Consider the following 19083-nt stretch of genomic DNA (forward strand, 5'->3'; position numbering starts at 1 on the left):
ACTTCCTCAGTGTTAGCGGCTCTTCGTCCAGGGGACTGGATGGTGTCACTAGACCTTCAGGACGCTTACTTTCATGTGCCGATCCATCCTTCTTCACGGAAGTATCTGCGATTCTATGATGGGAGGAAACATCTTCCAATTCAAGGCCTGTGCTTCGGCCTGTCGACTGCACTCCCCAAGTTTTCACGGGGTTTAATGAAAAAACGTGGACGCAGTGGCTACATTTGGAGGGAGTGAGGGTGTTCGCTTTATCTCGGACGACTGGCTTAAATTCAGAGCAGAGTAGAGTCCTCAAGAAAGAATGTAGGAGGTCTGGAGGGGGGGGGACCTTCACAAAAGGGACCCTTACATTGGCAAGTTCTCTGGGGACTTCTGGTGAACTTCCAGAAGGCTCCATTAATCCCCAGTCAAGAGCGGATCTATCTGGGGATTTCGGATAGTTTTTCTCTGGCTTTTCGGGCTTTTCCGTCGCCACAAGAGGATAGCTCGTTTTGCTACGAGAAACTAACGACCTTCCTAGAAGACAAAGATGCATGCACCACGCGGAGGGAGGATGGAGTCTTGCTGCTGGGGAACAACACTCCTCGTTGGAGGCCAATTCGTTTCTCCTAGGGAAAGGTTGCAATTCTCAGAGGCCTCTACAGTTTCTTCATTCCTATACCAGAACTGGAGGCGTCTCTCCCTCCTAGATCTGGAGTTCTCCTTCAAGAAAATCTCAAAGGGGAATCAAGAGGGGTACCTTCGGTGGTGGAACAAACCCACTCCGTTTTGTGGAAGGAATAGTCCTCTGTTTACATGACCGAACTCCCCAACCCTATGGGTTTGTTTTCCCGACGTGTCGGAAGCAGGTTGGGGTAGCGAGGACGCTCGGGGACAAGAGAAGTGCTCAGGCACTGGAAGGGGGATCAGGTGTCCTGGCACATCAACAAGAAAGAGTGATGGCAGTCTGGATTGGCATTGAAAGCCTTCGAGCCCCAACGTCCGAAATGCAGTAGTTCAGGTCAATTCGGGACAAACAACCAACACCACAGCCTTGGCATACATCAAAAAATAGGGGGGGACCACACTCCGTTTTCCCCTGGTAACGAAAACAGCCTAAGGGATCTTCTGCTGTGCTCTCAAACAAGGAAGATCAGTCTTCTCACCAGATTCCGTACAGGGAGAAAGGAACGTCAGGGCCGATCTCCTGAGCAGGAAGAATCAACTCCTCCTTCCGAGTAGACCCTCCACTCAGAAGTATGCCAAGACCTGTGGAGAAGATGGGGCAGGCCTCACATCGACCTCTTTGCAACAGCAAGGAACGCAAGGATCGAACTTTACTGCTCCCCGATCTCAGACCCAGGAGCAGTATCAGTGGATGCGTTTCTCCTAGATTGGACAGGTCGAGATGTCTACGCCTTTCCCCCCTTCAAAGTACTGGGACAAACCCTCAAGAAATTTGCTATCTCGGAGATGACAAGAATGACGCTAGTAGCTCCGTTCTGGCCCGCCCGCCCAAGATTGGTTCACGAGTACTGGAATGGAAATGGTTGGTGGACCTTCCAAGAGCACTTCCACAAAGACAAGATTTTGCTCAGACAACCCCACTTCGACAGGTATCACAGAAACCTCCCCGCTCTCAATCTGACTGGCTTTCGACTGTCAGAAGTCTTGTCAGAGCGAAGGGGTTTTCGACAAAAGCTGCTAAGGCTATCGCCTCAGCTAGAAGACCTTCGACCCTTAAAGTCTACCAGTCGAAGTGGGACGTCTTTCGCCGGTGGTGCAGGAACCAGAAGTTTTCTCTTCCAGTACCTCTGTGACTCAGATCGCAGATTTCCTAGTTTTCCTAGAGAAAAATGCGGTTTGGCAGTATCTACCATCAAAGGATACTGGAGCATGCTGGCTGCAGTGTTCAGACATAGGAACTTAGATCTTTCGAATAACAAAGATCTGCATGATCTATTAAGATCTTTCGAAACTGCCAAGAAAAAACTTCGAACGAAGTTCCAAAGTTGGAATCTGGACGTGGTTCTTCGTTTCCTGAGGTCCTCTAGGTTTGAGCCACCACATTTAGCCTCCTTCAAAGATCTTACGAGGAAAGCTCTATTTCTCATGGCTTTAGCATCCGCTAAAAAGGTTAGTGAGATTCATGCCCTAGAAGGAAGGGTAGGTTTCAAAGGAGATTCCGTGATTTGTTCCTTCCTTCCTTCGTTTTTTTTTAGCAAGAATGAGAACCCCTCAAAGCCTTGGCCAAGAAGCTTGAGGTTCGTGGTATTATCTGCCCTAGTAGTGGAAGAACCCGAAAGAAGTCTTTGCCCTGTTAGGAGTTTAAAATACTACCCCCAGAAGAAGAAAACCCTTAAGGGCATTGAGGACAGACTGGATGGTGCTCTGTAAAGGACCCCAGCAGACCATTGTCGAAAAATAGCGCTGTCTTTCTTCATTAGAAGTCTTGTGAAAGAAGCACCATAGATCTTTGTAATGAAGAACATTTCAAGCTCCTAAAAGTCAAGGCTCATGAAGTGAGAGCCATTGCCACTTCCTTGGCCTTTAGTAAGAATATGTCTCTTCAGAAATCTGATGAAAACTACATTCTGGAGATGTAATTCAGTATTCGCCAACCACTACCTTAAAGACGTCAGTATTACGTTATGACGAGTTGCTTTTCGCATTAGCCTGTACGTATCGGCGGATTCGGTGCTGGGGGCAGGGAGCTGGAAAACATATCCTTAGTAGTGTTTTTTTTCCCTTGTTTTTGGTAATTGAGTTCATATGGGTTTGTATAAAAATGATGCAGGTAGGCATCTTTTTTCGTTTTGTAATACTAATAACTTTAGTTTGGTTAGGTGATCGGATTTGATTTGAAGCTCCCTGCGTTGGTAGTGGACAGGTTCTGTCATAGAAGAGGGCGAACCCCCATTGACATGATCCGACTTGGATTCTACTAAGTAAGCGGATATCAAGTCCCGTTAGTAGACCCAAAGAGTCTTTTCAGCTGTAGGTCACGCCCTCGCTGTAGCTCTTATGGCTATGCAGACTAATAGACAGTACCTATGAAGTCTTCAGCCTAAACAGGTAAGAAAACCAAGGTTATTTTTTTTATCCTACAACAGGTGTTGTTTACCTTTTCTTTGTTATTTTCTGTCTTGTACCCTCCACCAAGGGTGACAGGTATAAGAGAGAAAAAATCTGGCAAGAAAGGTATGTTGGTTCTTACACCCGCTTCCCAGCGGCGGGTAAGGTAGATCACCTGACCTACCTGTCGCGTTTGCCGCGAGTTTTGAATTCTGTCGTGACGTCAGAGACGTAAGCTAAGAATATGTCTGCCAGGTAAGTATGTACAAAACTTTATTGTAAAATAACAATATCATTTTTAGCTCTCCAGTTTTTCCAAGAAAAATTCTCTCATCGAATAGTCCAAGTCAACTCAGACAACACCACAGCTCTGGCATACTTGAAGAGTAGGGAGGAACACAGTCTCGGTCCCTTTTTGCTCTGGCAACAAAGGAGAATCTTGCTGCTGTGGGCCAAGGGAACTGGACTTGACTCATGATCCTTACGAAGTTTGTAGCAGGAGTAGAGAACGTCTGGGCAATCTCCTCAGCAGACCGGAGGTCAACTTCTGCCAACCGAGTAGACTCTGCATCAGGAGGTATGCCAAGAGCTGTGGGGTGGGGGTTATGGGGACGCCCGCTCTGTGGATATCTTTGCGACGGTTCCAGAACGAAGAGGCTTCCACTGTACTGCTCCCCAGTACTCGACCCAGCTGCAGTGACGATAGCACACTTCTCTGGGACTGGACGGGGATGGACCTGTACCCGACGGCCTTTTCCCGTTCAAGATCTTAGGGGAAGGTCATGAGAAAGTTTGCGGCATCGAAGGGACGAGAATGACTTTGTTCGCCCCGTTCTGGCCTGCGAGAGAGTGGTTCACAGAGGTCATGGCCTTCGTAGTAGACTTCCCTAGGACGCTTCCAGTAAGGACAGATCTACTCAGACAGCCCCACTTCGAGAGGTACCATAGAAGCCTCTTCGCTCTGAGTCTGACTGCATTCAGACTATCCAAAAGTTTTGGCCCGGAGCGAGAGGCTTTTATACGTCAATGGCGAAAGCATCGCCAGTGCAAGAAGAGCGTTTTCCAACGCAGTGTACCAATCGAAGTGGACAGTCTTCAGGAGTTGGTGCATAGAAGAACAAGGCATTTTCCTCCACCACGACCTCTGTGAGCCAGATTGTCTGACTTCCTTCTATGAGAAGGGATCTAAAAACTTGCTGTCTCTACAATCAAGGGTTATAAGAGTGTGCTTTTAGTTGTCTTTAGGCACAGAGGCCTGGACTTGGCGGACAACAGAGACCTTCACGATCTCTTGAGATCTTTCGAAACGATGAAGGTTCAACAACCCAAGTTGCCGTCTTGGAACTTGGATGTAGTTCTGAAGTTCCTCATGTCCAGTCCATTCGAACCTATGCATGAAGTGCGAGCTTTTATGAATTCTTCTTGGTTCCATAACAATATGTCATAAAGGACATATGAGCTGTCACTTACGGGAGATGCAATTCTGTGTTGACCTCCAATTACACGAAGGATGTCAATTTAACCTACAAGAGATCCTTTTCTCTTGGTTATTCGTGTCTGCCAATACGTTGCTGGGATAGGGAGCCGACACTGATCCTTAACTAGTGAGTTAATTTTTAGTTTAACTTAGTGATTTTTATTGGGGTTTTTGAAAGGAGTTTGGGGATACGTAACTCTTTTCAAATTAAGCGCTAACCCTCGTGTTAGGATCAGGTGATCGGGATCGGTGTTGTGCTCCTTAATTATGCTAATAGGCATAGGTATATTGTCATATGAGTGGATTAGCACCCATTGACAAATGCCAGTTAGGCTCTGCCGAGTAAGTGGATAAGACCCCATCGGCAGACCCACAAGAACTCTTAGCCATAGGTCACATCCTCGCTGAGGCTCTTGAGACGAAGCAGACTCCTAAGCAATAGCTAGGAAGTCAACCCTCGGTCTGAAAAGATAGGAACCAAGGTTTATAAGAGGTCCTTCTGATAACTTGTGGTGTTTGGTCAGGAAGCAAGTTTACCAATATCAAAGAATGCTTTGGCTTTTTTCTTGAGGGACACCATCAAGGAAGTGCATTCATCCTGTCAAAACAGTGATATGAAAGTGTTGAAGGTGAATGCGCATGGACTGAGGGCTACTTCTACGTCGGTTTAGCCTTCCAAAAGAACATGGCACTCAATGACATCTTGAATGCCACATTTTGGCATAGTAATTCAGTGTTTGCCTCTCACTACCTTCGGGAGGTGAGGATTACATACGAGAACTGCTACTCTTTGGGCCCATATGTCGCAGCAGACACTATATTGGGGACAGAGAGTAGCACTCTTCCTATCATTTAGAAAATAATATGTTAGTTTGGACTTTTTAATTTTATTTCTTTTTATTTTTTGTTTTTATTATGTTTATGTAGGTGTTTAGTTTTTTGTGGTCTTGGGTAGGCCGTCTTAGGCGGACTTCCCTCCATTAGCCTTGGTTATACGAAGTTTAACCAGATAGGCTAGGTCAGGTGGTAATGTTTTTGCTTCGCCCTCATAGTAGGGTAAAATGTTTTTGTCACAGTTGTGGTCACGCCCCCCGTTGACAAATCATCTGGAGCGCACCAGCTACATAGGTCACGTCCTTGCTGGCACCTCCAGTGAAGCATTAACAGCATTTGGTGTCTAAACAACACCTATATGATCTGTCACATTGTGGTCACGCTCCCCGTGACAGTTCATTAGAGCGCACCAGCTACACAGGTCACGTCCTTGCTGGCACCTCTAGGAATGCAGTACCGAAATACCCGAATTGAGGTCTATAATATAGGATCTAGTTGTATTGTGGTCACGCCCCCGTTGACAGATCCTCTAGAACTCAACAGCTTCACAGGTCACTACCTAGCTGGAGTCTCTAGTAAAGCAGAAGCAGACTTGGGTGACGGTACTCACGAAGTCAGCTATGCTAACAGTTAAGGAACCAAAATATCAATCATATATATGAAATTGTTTCCCAAAATCGAATCTGTCTCCCCCTTCCTCCAAAGGTGGGATTCAGCTATATATATATCTGGCAGGTAAGATTCATGAACAAAATGATATTGTTACGATACAATAAAGTTTGTTCATACTTACCTGGCAGATATATATAATCAAAGTGCCCACCCACCTCCCCTCAGTGGCACTAGAAAAATCTGACAGAAAATGGGAATGGTTCCTTACGCCCGCCTCCCAGCGGCGGGAATGGGTACTACCACCTGGCCGACCAATGCGTGTGCCGGGAGTTTTGAAATTCTGTCGGACTTCGGAGAATACAGCTATATATATATCTGCCAGGTAAGTATGAACAAACTTTATTGTATCATAACAATATCATATTTAATCCTAATTATCATACATCACCATCATTAGTTAAATTAACGTTCCTTGATTCCTGGAAATTTGCATGGGAGCTAGAAAACCAAAAAATGAAAGAAATACCTACCACCATCTTTCCTTGGAAGTATTCATAAGTGATCAGGCAAAGGGAAGTAATAGTCAGCTTAGAATAGCTCATACAAAAATGACATGGCTTTCTGATGAGTGGGGATCATCAGCCTTATTGTAACAACTGCTTGGTATCATTGACAGTCAGACACCTGATAGTTGAGTGTCCCAGTTTGTCAGATGAGAGAGAGATACTTTCCTCCGAGTTGCAGGAGAACTGAAGGTGGTTTTTCCCCTGCCAAGATTTTAGAGGCAGATTTTAATGAAAGAGCCCTGTTTAATTTTTATTAATGCCATTGGTATTTTAGATAAGATTTAATTTTTACTATTGATCTTTTAAAGTTTATATGTTTTACGATTATCTATTAATTTTTTTGTCATGGGGATTTTCCTTTATTAATTTTATTTTATTAAATTTAAATGAATTTTTAATGTTTTTATTTTAAGTTAATGATTTAGTCTTGTTTGTGTATTTATGTGCTTATGAATGTATTTGGTTGTTTGGATATGCATACATATGCTTTATATATTCCATTGTAGTGGTGTCAATAACCATTAGCAGTTGCAGCCCTAGATAATCTTTAATAAATCTCTCTCTCTCTCTCTCTCTCTCTCTCTCTCTCTCTCTCTCTCTCTCTCTCTCTCTCTCTCTCTCTCTCTCTCTCTCTCTCTCCACAAGATATGTATGTCATTGTGGTAACACTCTCCCTCTGTTTTGGCTGGAAGTGTTAGAAGTGTATGTATATATCTTTGAGGGTACGAGTACTGCATTTTATGATGAAATAATAATTTACAGTACTAATTTTTTAATATTAAATTTAATGAGATTAAACAATACAATAAAAAAAAAAAAATTTCTCTCTCTCTCTTACTTATGTATACGGTATTTGTGTATGTATGGTTATTGCTTTGTAGAACGTACTATAAATAAATGATTTACCTAATAACTAATTTTAATATGTTAATTAGAAAAGAAAGTGATACCCAGTTTTTTTTTTATCTACCACAAGAAACGAGGGAGGGGGGAATAAATGACTGTTTGATATGTACAGTTGGCCGCCATATTCGCGTTCTCGGGATTTGCGGACTCACGGATTCCCTGATTTCTCTCCGGACCATATCTACTCATTATTTGAGAGGGGATTCGCCTATTCGCCATGCTTTCCGACGAAAATAATCACCAATTAGTGTATTTTGATGTTATTTTCATGACTAAATACATTTTTATGATACAAAAATGATTTACTAGTTTTCAAATATTAATATTGATTGATACTGTATTAGTAAGATTAATAAAATTAAATATCACTTAGTAAAAATAAACATTCTCTCTCTCTCTCTCTCTCTCTCTCTCTCTCTCTCTCTCTCTCTCTCTCTCTCTCTCTCTCAGAGAAGTATGTCTTTTGCATGATAAATAAAATTATTTACTATTTTTAAATATTAATGTAAACAGAAATAATATAAATTCATTAACAAAAATGCGAATTACGAATGAGTAAGATTTCAGTTTATAAATTTAAAAAATTGTAAGAATGAAGGAAATCCCAGTCTTCTCTCTCTAACTCCAGGTACTAAAACTGTCAAATATATCAAGTAATGTGACCTGAGGGGAGGAGCTGTTGTGTTGTTGCCACCAAGTGTTCATGTAATTTCTCTTCTCTCTCTCTCTCTCTCTCTCTCTCTCTCTCTCTCTCTCTCTCTCTCTCTCTCTCTCTCTCACCGAGACGAGAGAATTTTTATAGTATATGTACTATGTTTATTATATTTTCAAATAATATAATAATAATGTAACTTTTATCACAAAATTCATATTTTGTTATAGTTTTTTTAAAGAAATACAAAAATCTATCCATTTTACTCTTTTAAATCAGGATAACTCTCTCTCTCTCTCTCTCTCTCTCTCTCTCTCTCTCTCCTCTCTCTCTCTCTCTCTCTCTCTCTCTCTTGCTGCGCTGGAAGTGTTAAAAGTATTTTCTGAGAGAACAGTGATAAACTCACTCTCTCTCTCTCTCTCTCTCTCTTCTCTTTTTTTTTTTTTTTTTTTTTTTTTTTTTTTTTTTTTTTTTTACTGAGATGAAAGCATTTTTTTGGTACTAGTATGTAATACGTTTATTGATATTTTCAGTTGTTAATAATAATAATAATAATAATTACAAATTCGTGTGTGGTAGTATTTTAAAGAGAAAAATACCTTTCCATTTCACTTACGTTAGGATAACTCCTCTCTCTTACCGAGATTAGAGATTTTTTATGAGAGGTATCTGTTTATTAATATTTTAAAATAATAATGATAATAATAAAACTAATTTCAAATGAAAATTCTTCCGTTCGGCTTTCTCTGTGAAGCTTGAGCTGGAAAGCTGTCAAATATGTCAAGTAATGTGACAGAGGAGGGAAACATTGCCATATAACGGTCAACAAATTTAATGATTTTTATGCAATTTCTCTCTCTCTCTCTCTCTTCTCTCTCTCTCTCTCTCTCTCTCTACTCGTCTCTCTCTCTTTTAGAAGAGATCAACTTTATGGTACATGTATGTAATAAATTTATTAATATTTTCCAATAATAATACTATAATATGTATTATATATGTATTATAATATTAATACTATAACTGTAATTTCAACATTCATATGTGAGTATTTTAAATACAATAATCTTTCCATTTCACACTTTTAAATACTGTAAGAACAATCTCTCTCTCTCTCTCTCTCTCTCTCTCTCTCTCTCTCTCTCTCTCTCTCTCTCTCTCTCTCTCTCTCCCCCCATAAGATATTTATGTCAGAGTGGTAACTCACTCTCTCTTGGCTGCAAGTGTTAGAAGTACTATGTATGTATGTATATATACACCTTTAAGGGTACTTATGTTTAAGATTACTTTGAAATTATATTAATTCAATCTCTTAAGATTAATACAGCAATATGATAATAATTTAAGGAAAATTAGATGTAGGATGTTTACATAAGGTATACATTTGGTGTTTCTATTTCTTCCTTCTTTTATCTTTTTCTCTCTCTCTCTCAGCAGAAGAATTGATAGACAGACAAATAGATACTTGTTCAGCCCTCTCTTTCTCTCTTTGGAAAAGATATATGTATTTATGGGAGGGGAAGAAGCATTGCCCATAGAAGATCATTTCAATCTTTTGATATATAAGGAGTTATTCTCTCTCTCTCTCTCTCTCTCTCTCTCTCTCTCTCTCTCTCTCTCTCTCTCGTTGCTGAATAACCACTGGTTCCATGCAAGGTAAAAACACCTTACAAACAAACAAACAAAACAATTCTCTCTCTCTCTCTCTCTCTCTCTCTCTCTCTCTCTCTCTCTCTCTCTCTCTCTCTCTCTCTCTCTCTCTCTCCAAACTTATAGATCAGATAGAAAAAATAGGAATCAAGGGGGAACCGCAATATATGGGAAAGACAAAAAACAAGGAAAAATATATGAGAAATATAGTAACTCAGAATGTGAACTAATAGCGGTAGAATTTGAATCTGAAAAATTGATGAACATAGTAATATATAGACCTCCTAATACTAAAGAGTTTGACTTAATAATTGAAAAATTGGATGATATATGTAGAAATCACAAGGACTGGACTATTCTCCTATCTGGTGACTTCAACTTTCCTTTCGTAGAATGGAAAGAACGAATAGGAGACTGTGGTTGTACTTATACATATAAAAAAGAGAGTAATAGTAGTGCAGAAGATAAGAGGCAATTTGAAAAGCTATTAGATATGCTACTAGAATACAACATTCAACAAATAAATCACCTGCCAACAAGAAAGGAAAATACTTTAGACCTAGTATTTGTGAACGAGATGAATTATGTTAAAGAAATAATAGTTTATAATGCGAGTATTTCAGATCATAATGTCATAGAATTAACAGTTCATTCCAAAGCAAAGTGAAAATAGAGATAAGCAAGAAATGAAAAAGTGGGAAGGATATTGGGATAACATTTTCGTAAGTGATGACATAAAGGTAAATACGGAGATATTATATATATTGGAGAAAATAGTGGATATATATACCGAAGAAGAAAAGTAAACATCATTCATGCATACCAAGAGACAGAAGGATCTTGTTCCAGAAAATCAGAAAGTGGAAAAAAGGTCTTGCAAAAGAAAAAAAATGCATGGAAAGTTATAGAACTAAAAAGTAAGATAGAAAATGCAGAACAAAAGATTATACAATCAAAAGAAAATGAAAAACGGGACTTGGAAGAAAAAACCCTATTAAATATCAAGCAAAACCCCAAACTATTATACTCATATGCGAAGAAGATGAATAAAAGAAGAATAGAAATAGGACCTCTGAGAATTGAAGGGAGATTAACGAATGAAAAAAAGGAAATTTGCAACATACTGCAGAACGATACAAGAGAGAATTCACCCCTAGAATAGATAATGAAGATAATGATATAGAAGTAAGGGACGAAAATAGTGAATATTTAGCTGACATAGAAATTAATGAAGCTGATATTGTGCAGGCAATTAATGAAATTAAAAATGGAGCTGCTGCAGGGCCGGATGGAGTCCCTGCTATTTTGTTAAAGAAAGTAGTTCATTCTATCGCAAAGCCACTTGCAATATTATTAAGACAAAGTGTAGATACAGGCAAGATTTATGATGAGCACAAATTAGCATATATCACCCCTACTTTTCAAAAGTGGATCAAGACTAGAGGCAAGTAATTATAGGCCTGTGAGTCTAACATCACATATTATGAAAGTGTATGAAAGGGTAATGAAGAAAAATATTATGAAACATTTAATAAAAAATAATTTGTTTAATATAGGACAACACGGTTTCGTACCCGGAAAAAGTACACAAACCCAACTGTTAGTCCACCGTGAGAACATATTCAAAAATATGAAAAGCGGAAATGAACAGATGTGGTTTATCTAGACTTTGCAAAAGCTTTTGACAAAGTAGACCATAATATATTAGCAAAGAAAATTAGAAAACACATATCGTAGATAAAGTAGGAAGATGGTTAAAAGAATTTTTACACAACAGAAAACAGATAGTTATTGCAAACGATGAGAAATCGGATGAAACCAAGGTAATATCCGGTGTGCCACAAGGTACAGTGCTAGCTGCAATATTGTTTGTTATTATGATTGAAGACATAGACAGTAATGTTAAGGATTCGGTAGTGAGTAGTTTCGCTGATGACACAAGAATAAGTAGAGAAATTACTTTGTGATGAAGATAGGAACGCTCTACAAAGAGACCTTAACAAAGTATATGATTGGGCAGAGGTAAATAGGATGGTATTTAACTCTGATAAATTTGAATCAATAAATTATGGAGACAGAGAAGGAAAGCTATATGCATATAGGGGACCTAATAATGAGACAATCACAAATAAGGAAGCAGTTAAACGACCTTGGTGTGATGATGAATAGGAAAACATGTTATGCAATGATCAAATAGCCATTCTGTTGGCAAAATGTAAAGCAAAAATGGGAATGTTGTTACGGCACTTCAAAACAAGAAAAGCTGAACACATGATTATGCTTTATAAAACATATGTTCGTAGTCCACTTGAATATTGCAATATGATATGGTACCCACACTATCAAAAGGATATTGCACAAATAGAGAGTGTACAAAGGTCCTTTACAGCTAGAATAGAAGAAGTTAAGGACCTAGACTACTGGGAAAGACTACAATCCTTAAAATTATATAGTCTAGAAAGGAGAAGAGAACGCTACATGATAATTCAGGCATGGAAACAGATAGAAGGAATAACAGAAAATATCATGGAACTAAAAATATCAGAAAGAGCAAGCAGAGGTAGATTAATAGTGCCCAAAACTATACCAGGAAAAATAAGGAAAGCACACAGAACATTAATACACTACGCACCAGCATCGATAATGCAGCGTCTATTCAATGCGTTGCCAGCTCATCTGAGGAATATATCAGGAGTGAGCGTAGATGTGTTTAAGAATAAGCTCGACAAATATCTAAACTGCATCCCAGACCATCCAAGATTGGAAGATGCAAAATATACCGGAAGATGTACTAGCAACTCTCTGGTAGACATTAGAGGCGCCTCACACTGAGGGACCTGGGGCAACCCGAACGAATTGTAAGGTCTGTAAGGTAAGGTCTCTCTCTCTCCTCTCTCTCTCTCTCTCTCTCTCTCTCTCTCTCTGTTATTGGCTGTCCATATATATTTGTAATGGTAAAATGTTTAAGGTAACTTTGAAATTATATTAAAATATAATCTCAAAGATTAATACTGTAGTAGGATAGTAATTTAAGGTATATTTGAAGTAGGATGTTATTTAAGGTATACATTTGGTATCTGAACTTTCAAGATAGGTAGGTATAACCATTTTGGGGGGGCGGGGGGTTCTAATTATTCGCGGGGCCTGGTTCGCATCCCTGCGAATATCACCAGACTTTGCAAGATATTGTATGTCCAAACATAGTTGCTTTTTACCTTTGTAAACTTGTGCTGTATAACTTGAATAATTAATTGCATTACATGTCACTGGGATTATGTGCCCAAGGAACGACTTGTGGTGCGTAAGCGATCTGTGTCCAGCAACCTATTATACATTGATTTTGGTTGTCTCATACAAGTGCATTTTTTTTATTTGTATAAGAGGGGAGACCATATATAATTATTTCATGTCGGTCTGCCTTTCCATTCTCGGATAATTAAACCAGTCACTAGGGTAAAGTTTCAATTCGTTAAATGAACTATCTTGTTTTTCAACCATAGTTCAGTTCTGGTTCTCCTTTTTTTCTGGGGTTTTCCAATTTCTGCTGCAAGAGTACAGCCTATAGTGTCATCACTGAGCGGAGTGGCTATGTCCTCACTCTACCAGGTTTCAGCAAAATGAAGTGAATTTGAACGTCTGTGGATAAAGCAGATGCTGGAGACAGAATGGAACCTTCTCTGCTTGTCAATTAGTCTGTGGGGCCCTTTAAAGACTCCAGAATCCCGGGGCCACAGAAAGGCAGGCATGCCTGCACCTCTCTCTCTCTCTCTCTCTCTCTCTCTCTCTCTCTCTCTCTCTCTCTCTCTCTCTCTCTCTCTCTCTCTCTCTCTCTCTCTCTCTCCACACACACACCAATGCAACCAAGGAATTTAATATAATAGACTAGCAGATGCTCACTATTTATCACATTTGCTAGTACCTCCATTAAATGTGTTGTAATGGTTTGTTGCTTGAAAGGTTGTTTTATCGTCTGTTTTTGAGAAAACTCATCCAGTTGTATAGCTACAGCTGCATGCACTCCAAAAGTTACCATACCTTCATCCCATACCCCCTTGTAGACCTGGCTATAAGTAGTAAATAGTTATAAATCGAGACTGCTTCATGTTAAGATATTTCTACTGTAATTGGAGTAAAAAGTACAGAGTTTATTATGTATGTTACATAATCACTAACATTGTCTCCCTTTATCTCTCTGGTCTCGTAGCACCTTGGTAAAGTGCACTCATCTCACATTCAGAGGAACCCTAGTTCAAATAATAACTGGACGAGGAGGGATGAGTAGGCATGTTCCCTAAAACTCTGCATATCTGTTGACCTAAAGAGTGAATTTGATATTTAGTTATTAGCTGAGTTATTCAAATTGCAGATTCTTTGAGTGGTCCTAAATGCAATTAGATATATTTTTTCTATTTCAGGTACAGCACCAACAACCTCTACTTCTGCTTTGACCTCAGGAACTGCAGCAACACCTCTGGCCACCCTTACAACTGCTACTAGGTAATCTTCAGTGTCCATCTAGTACTTTGGTATCTTGAAATGAAAGGCATATCATCCAGAATTACTGTTTGGCAAGTACGTACAGTACAGGTTTTCAGAAGGTGGCAAGTCTCCAACATCCTCACATGCTTAATTTTTTCATGTGACTCAAGCTAGTGGGTAATACATTTTTGTAAATAGTATTTTCACATTGTTGCTTCTTTCTCCATTTTGCTTAGAGATGTGTACATAACTCAAATTTTTTTTAATTTTTGTTGTTGTCATTGTTAAGTAGTTTAGTTAGAAGATAGAGTTCAAGTTGAGGTTGTTTTAATGGCTAAGTGCATTGAGCTTATGAAGCATAGATTTAAACGTATGTAAGTATATATAGGGAAGCTAGGAAATTGCAATTCCAGTGTGTATTTAAATGAAAATAATGTCTATTGTTGTTTGGTTAAAAATAACTTGCAATATATCAAAAGAATCTATTAGGGACAGGGTGTTTTTTGTTAAAAATAAAAAATGTATTGTCTATATTATATGATTTTTGGATATTTTACGCATGGAAGCACAACTAGGTAGTAGAACTACTGCTGTTGGGTATGTTTTTGTGAGGCTGTAGTGTACAGTACTGTATTGTACATATTTTTGGAAGCAATTAATTTTTTTATAGATATATTTCTGACTTTGAAATATAATTTACTTAATATTTTTAATTAGTTGACAATTATACAATATCATTTGGGATTAGCCGTTACTTTATATAGAATTGCAATTGTTGCACTGTAAGGTCTTTGAGTTGGTTCTAGGTTATTGTGTAGGCTACATGTTAAACTTCATTATTTGAAGATGTTACTTACTAGGAGGACAAACTGCCTAGCTATTTGTTAAGTTAACCCTTTAACGCCGATTGGACGTATTAAACGTCAACGAAAATTGTCTGTCGGGTGCCGATTGGACGTATGGTACGTCAATATAAAAAAGTTTTTTTTAAAATTCGTGGAAAAATTGTTATAGGCCTACTAGGCGAAAACTTTTGAATCACGCGCCTTGGGGGATGCTGGGAGCTCACGGATCAAGACGTTGTTTTGTTTACAATCATTACCCAGGCGCACAAGCGCGAATTTCTTTCTTCTCGCACTAAAAAGCATCAGTGACACATCTCAGAAATTATTTAGTCACTTTGACATAATATTTGCACCATTTTATATTAGCCGTTACAGAGTACTATATATGAAAATGTGCACAATTTCATGTAAATACAACAAAAAACAACTCATGGTTGTAGCTTTTATCAGTTTTGAAATATTTTCATATAAATAACGATAAGTGCCAAAATTTCAACCTTTGGTCAACTTTGACTTGACCGAAATGGTCGAAAAACTTAATTGTAAGCTAAAACTGTTATATTCTAATATTCAATCATTTATGCAACAAATTGGAAGTCTCTAGCACAATATTTCGATTTATGGTGAATTTATGAAAAAACCATTTTCTTTACCTCCGCAAGGTAACTCTTCCGAAAAAATCATAAATTTTTTTGTCCGATTGTCGTAATGTTTGCACCATTTTAAATTAGCAGTGACATAAAGTTTTATATATAGAAATGTGCACAATTTCATGTAGAATACAATTATAAACAATCCATGGTTGTAGCTTTTATTAGTTTTGAAATATTTTCATATAAATAACGATAAGTGCCAAAATATCAACCTTTGGTCAACTTTGACTCTACCGAAATGGTAAAAAAAACTAGTAATATTCAACCATTTACCTTTATTTTGCAGCAAATTGGAAGTCTCTGGCACAATATTTCAATTTATGGTGAATTTATGAAAAAAAAAAAATTCATTTTCATTATGTCCCTGCGGTAACTCTTCCGAAAAAATCTGAAATTTTTTGTTCGATTGTCGTAATGTTTGCACCGTTTTAAATTAGCCGTTACATAAAGTTTTATATATGAAAATGTGCACAATTTTGTGTAGAATACAACTAAAAACAACCCATTGTTATAGCTTTTATCAGTTTTGAAATATTTTTATATAAACGATAAATGCCAAAATTTCAACCTTCGGTCAACTTTAACTCTGCTGAAATGGTAAAAAAACGCAATTGTAAGCTAAAACTATTACATTCTGGTAATATTCAATCATTTACCTTTATTTTGCAACAAATTGGAAGTCTCTAGCACAATATTTCGATTTATGGTGAATTTATGAAATAAACTTTTTCCTTACGTCCTCGCAGTAACTCTTCCGAAAAAATCATAAATTTTTTCGTCCCATTGTTGAAATGTTTGCACCATTTTAAATTAGCCGTTACATAAAGTTTTATATATGAAAATGTGCACAATTTCATGTAGAATACAACATAAAACAACCCATGGTTGTAGCTTTTATCAGTTTTGAAATATTCTGCTTCGGCGCTCACTTGCGAACGCCGCCGGCATATGGTCGACAATTTTTTAAATACCGCTTCGGCGTTTAAGGGTTAAGTGCCACTAGGCAGTCCCCAGGTTACGACAGGTTCAGCTTATGACGTTCCGAGGGTACGGTGCTTTTCAATTATATTCATCAGAAATTATTAACGGTTACGGCGCCTACAACGCTGATCCGGCAGAACAAATATGACACCAAAAATGCAAAATAATCAATAATTGAAGGTTTTTCTGATGAAAAATGTAATAAGAATGCAGTTTACATAGTTTTGAATGCACCCAAAACATTAAAAGTAAGGTTTTCTTAGGGTTTTTGACGATGTTCCGGCTTACGACGATTTACGGCTTATGACGCACCTCAAGAACGGAACCCCCGTCGTAACCCGGGGACTGCCTGTATTTAAGTAGGTTGCATTATTTTGTAATATTTTAATTTTACAGTGCTCCCCCACATTTACACAGTATTAGGTTCCAGAACCTGCTGCAGAAATGCAAAAATCCCCTCTAAAAATCCTTATAGCTTCCAAATACCCAGTACCCCATAAACTAAAATGTATAAAACTGTATTTTAATATTTCACTGCTTAATTTGATAGTTCAAACAAAATTTACCTTAAATTATCATACTAAAACAAATTTAATATAATTTCCATAAAAAATACACCCCAAACTATCATCCCAAAACATCCTAAGACTTCATAGATGATTACCCTTTTACAACTGTTGCTCTTAAGTACTGTATATACTCGCATATCATGCAACTTTTGAAGACCTAATTTTGGAGCTAATTTTACTGGGGTTACATCATACATGAGATATGAAATTAACGTAAGTAATATTCACATGCTAGTATTGGTCGATAAAATACAAACATAATGAAGATTGTGTCTTTTCCATGGATCTTTTAAAAAGTTATGCTTTACTTCACTGCATCCAATGATATTGTATGTATTTTCATATTACTACTATGTATTGTATTAAAAAATAGCAATGTTTTGGTTTGGAAATCAGCTGAGGACGATTGCGAGAAGTTTATTTTGCTGTATTGAAGTCAAATCAGAGCAATTTATATGGGACAAGGTTATTTTACGTTATGAAGTGTTTTCAGGTCAAAATATCACTTGAATTTGTATTTTTGTGAATGAGATTTAGTTATTTTTTTTGTTAGTAGATGGCACTGAGGGCATGTTTGTGTAAAAAAATCAACAGATTTTGTTCGATATTTTCACTTGATTTTATCAGGATACTACGAGCTTTACATATTTATCTGTTATGGGAGTGAACACAGTAGAATGTACTATTCTTTCATGCCAAATAGTTTTGATTAAAACACATTTCTCTCAAATTTTGTTTATAGTAGAGTTTGATGGTGCTATACCGAAGGTTCCATGTTGCCGATGCACGATAATAGTTGTTAGCAGATGAACATTCTTTCCTCATCTTCAGCTACAACTAGCAGCTTAAATTTAGCAGTATATGCCCTTTCTGATCTTTTCTCCATAGCGAATAAGGATATAGTAATGTAAAAATATATCAGACCTATTCGATTTAACGTCATTTGTAGCATAACTATGGTAATTTTTTACTATCATACGATGGTTGAAATGCAAGCAAATCATTGCATTTTTCAGATTCGGTTGTTCATAACAAATACAGTGGTACCTTGACATACGAAAGGCTCAACTTACGAAAAACTTGAGATACGAAAGCAAATACGAAAAATTTTACAGCTCTACATACGAAAAGTTTTCAAGATACGAAAGGTTGTTGCGGTAAAGTCCCGAGATTCGCCTGGACCACTGAGAACCATTTTAAAACTCCCGCGCCGCCAACTGAGTAAACTCACCACCATCCTCTCGCTCTCCCATTGGTTCCTGATGCTAGTCACCCCATAAGATCCTGCTCTCCTATTGGTCAGCATCTACCCCTTGTGCTTTAAGTATTCTATTGGTAAAAGGATGCTGTAAATTGAAAAACTTATTCATGCAATACATTTAATAAAAAAAAACATTAGGTAAAGATAGAATAAAGAATAGAAATGAATGGTTATTATACTGTTTAATAGTTTCAGTAGTTGAAGAGAGATAATGAAAATTTATGGCTTACTGTGTACTAGGAAAAGCGATTGCTTGGCGATCGTTGGATACTCGTAAGTGCCGGATGTAAACAGAAGTTTGGAAGTTTTTTTTTTTTATTATAGTTAATGGTTACTTAATAATTATTTGAAATGAGTACATGCAATACATTTAATAAAAAAATTGTGAATTAGATATCATAAAATATAAAATAAATCAGACTGCAATCATGGAAGCCAACAAATACTTATTTTTTAGAATTCTTCTTCTGTTTTAATATTACGTTATGTATATGTTTCATTATAGCTGTCAGTAATTCGGTATCTCCATTTAGTAAAGATAGAATAA

The 19083-nt window shown here is 37.8% G+C and overlaps 1 protein-coding gene across 1 annotated transcript in view; it reads left to right on the forward strand.

Moving 5' to 3' along the window:
• Positions 1 to 19083, forward strand: part of LOC135211669 (nuclear pore glycoprotein p62-like) — a gene marked incomplete at its 5' end in the record, with an annotated part of 84558 nt that overhangs the window by 9072 nt on the left and 56403 nt on the right. The window contains one exon of the mRNA XM_064244940.1: positions 14164 to 14245. Within this exon, the coding sequence (XP_064101010.1) occupies positions 14164 to 14245 (82 nt within the window). The remainder of the gene's footprint in view (positions 1 to 14163; positions 14246 to 19083) is intronic.

Source organism: Macrobrachium nipponense, chromosome 19 (genome assembly GCF_015104395.2).
Source record: "Macrobrachium nipponense isolate FS-2020 chromosome 19, ASM1510439v2, whole genome shotgun sequence".
NCBI lineage: Eukaryota > Metazoa > Arthropoda > Malacostraca > Decapoda > Palaemonidae > Macrobrachium > Macrobrachium nipponense.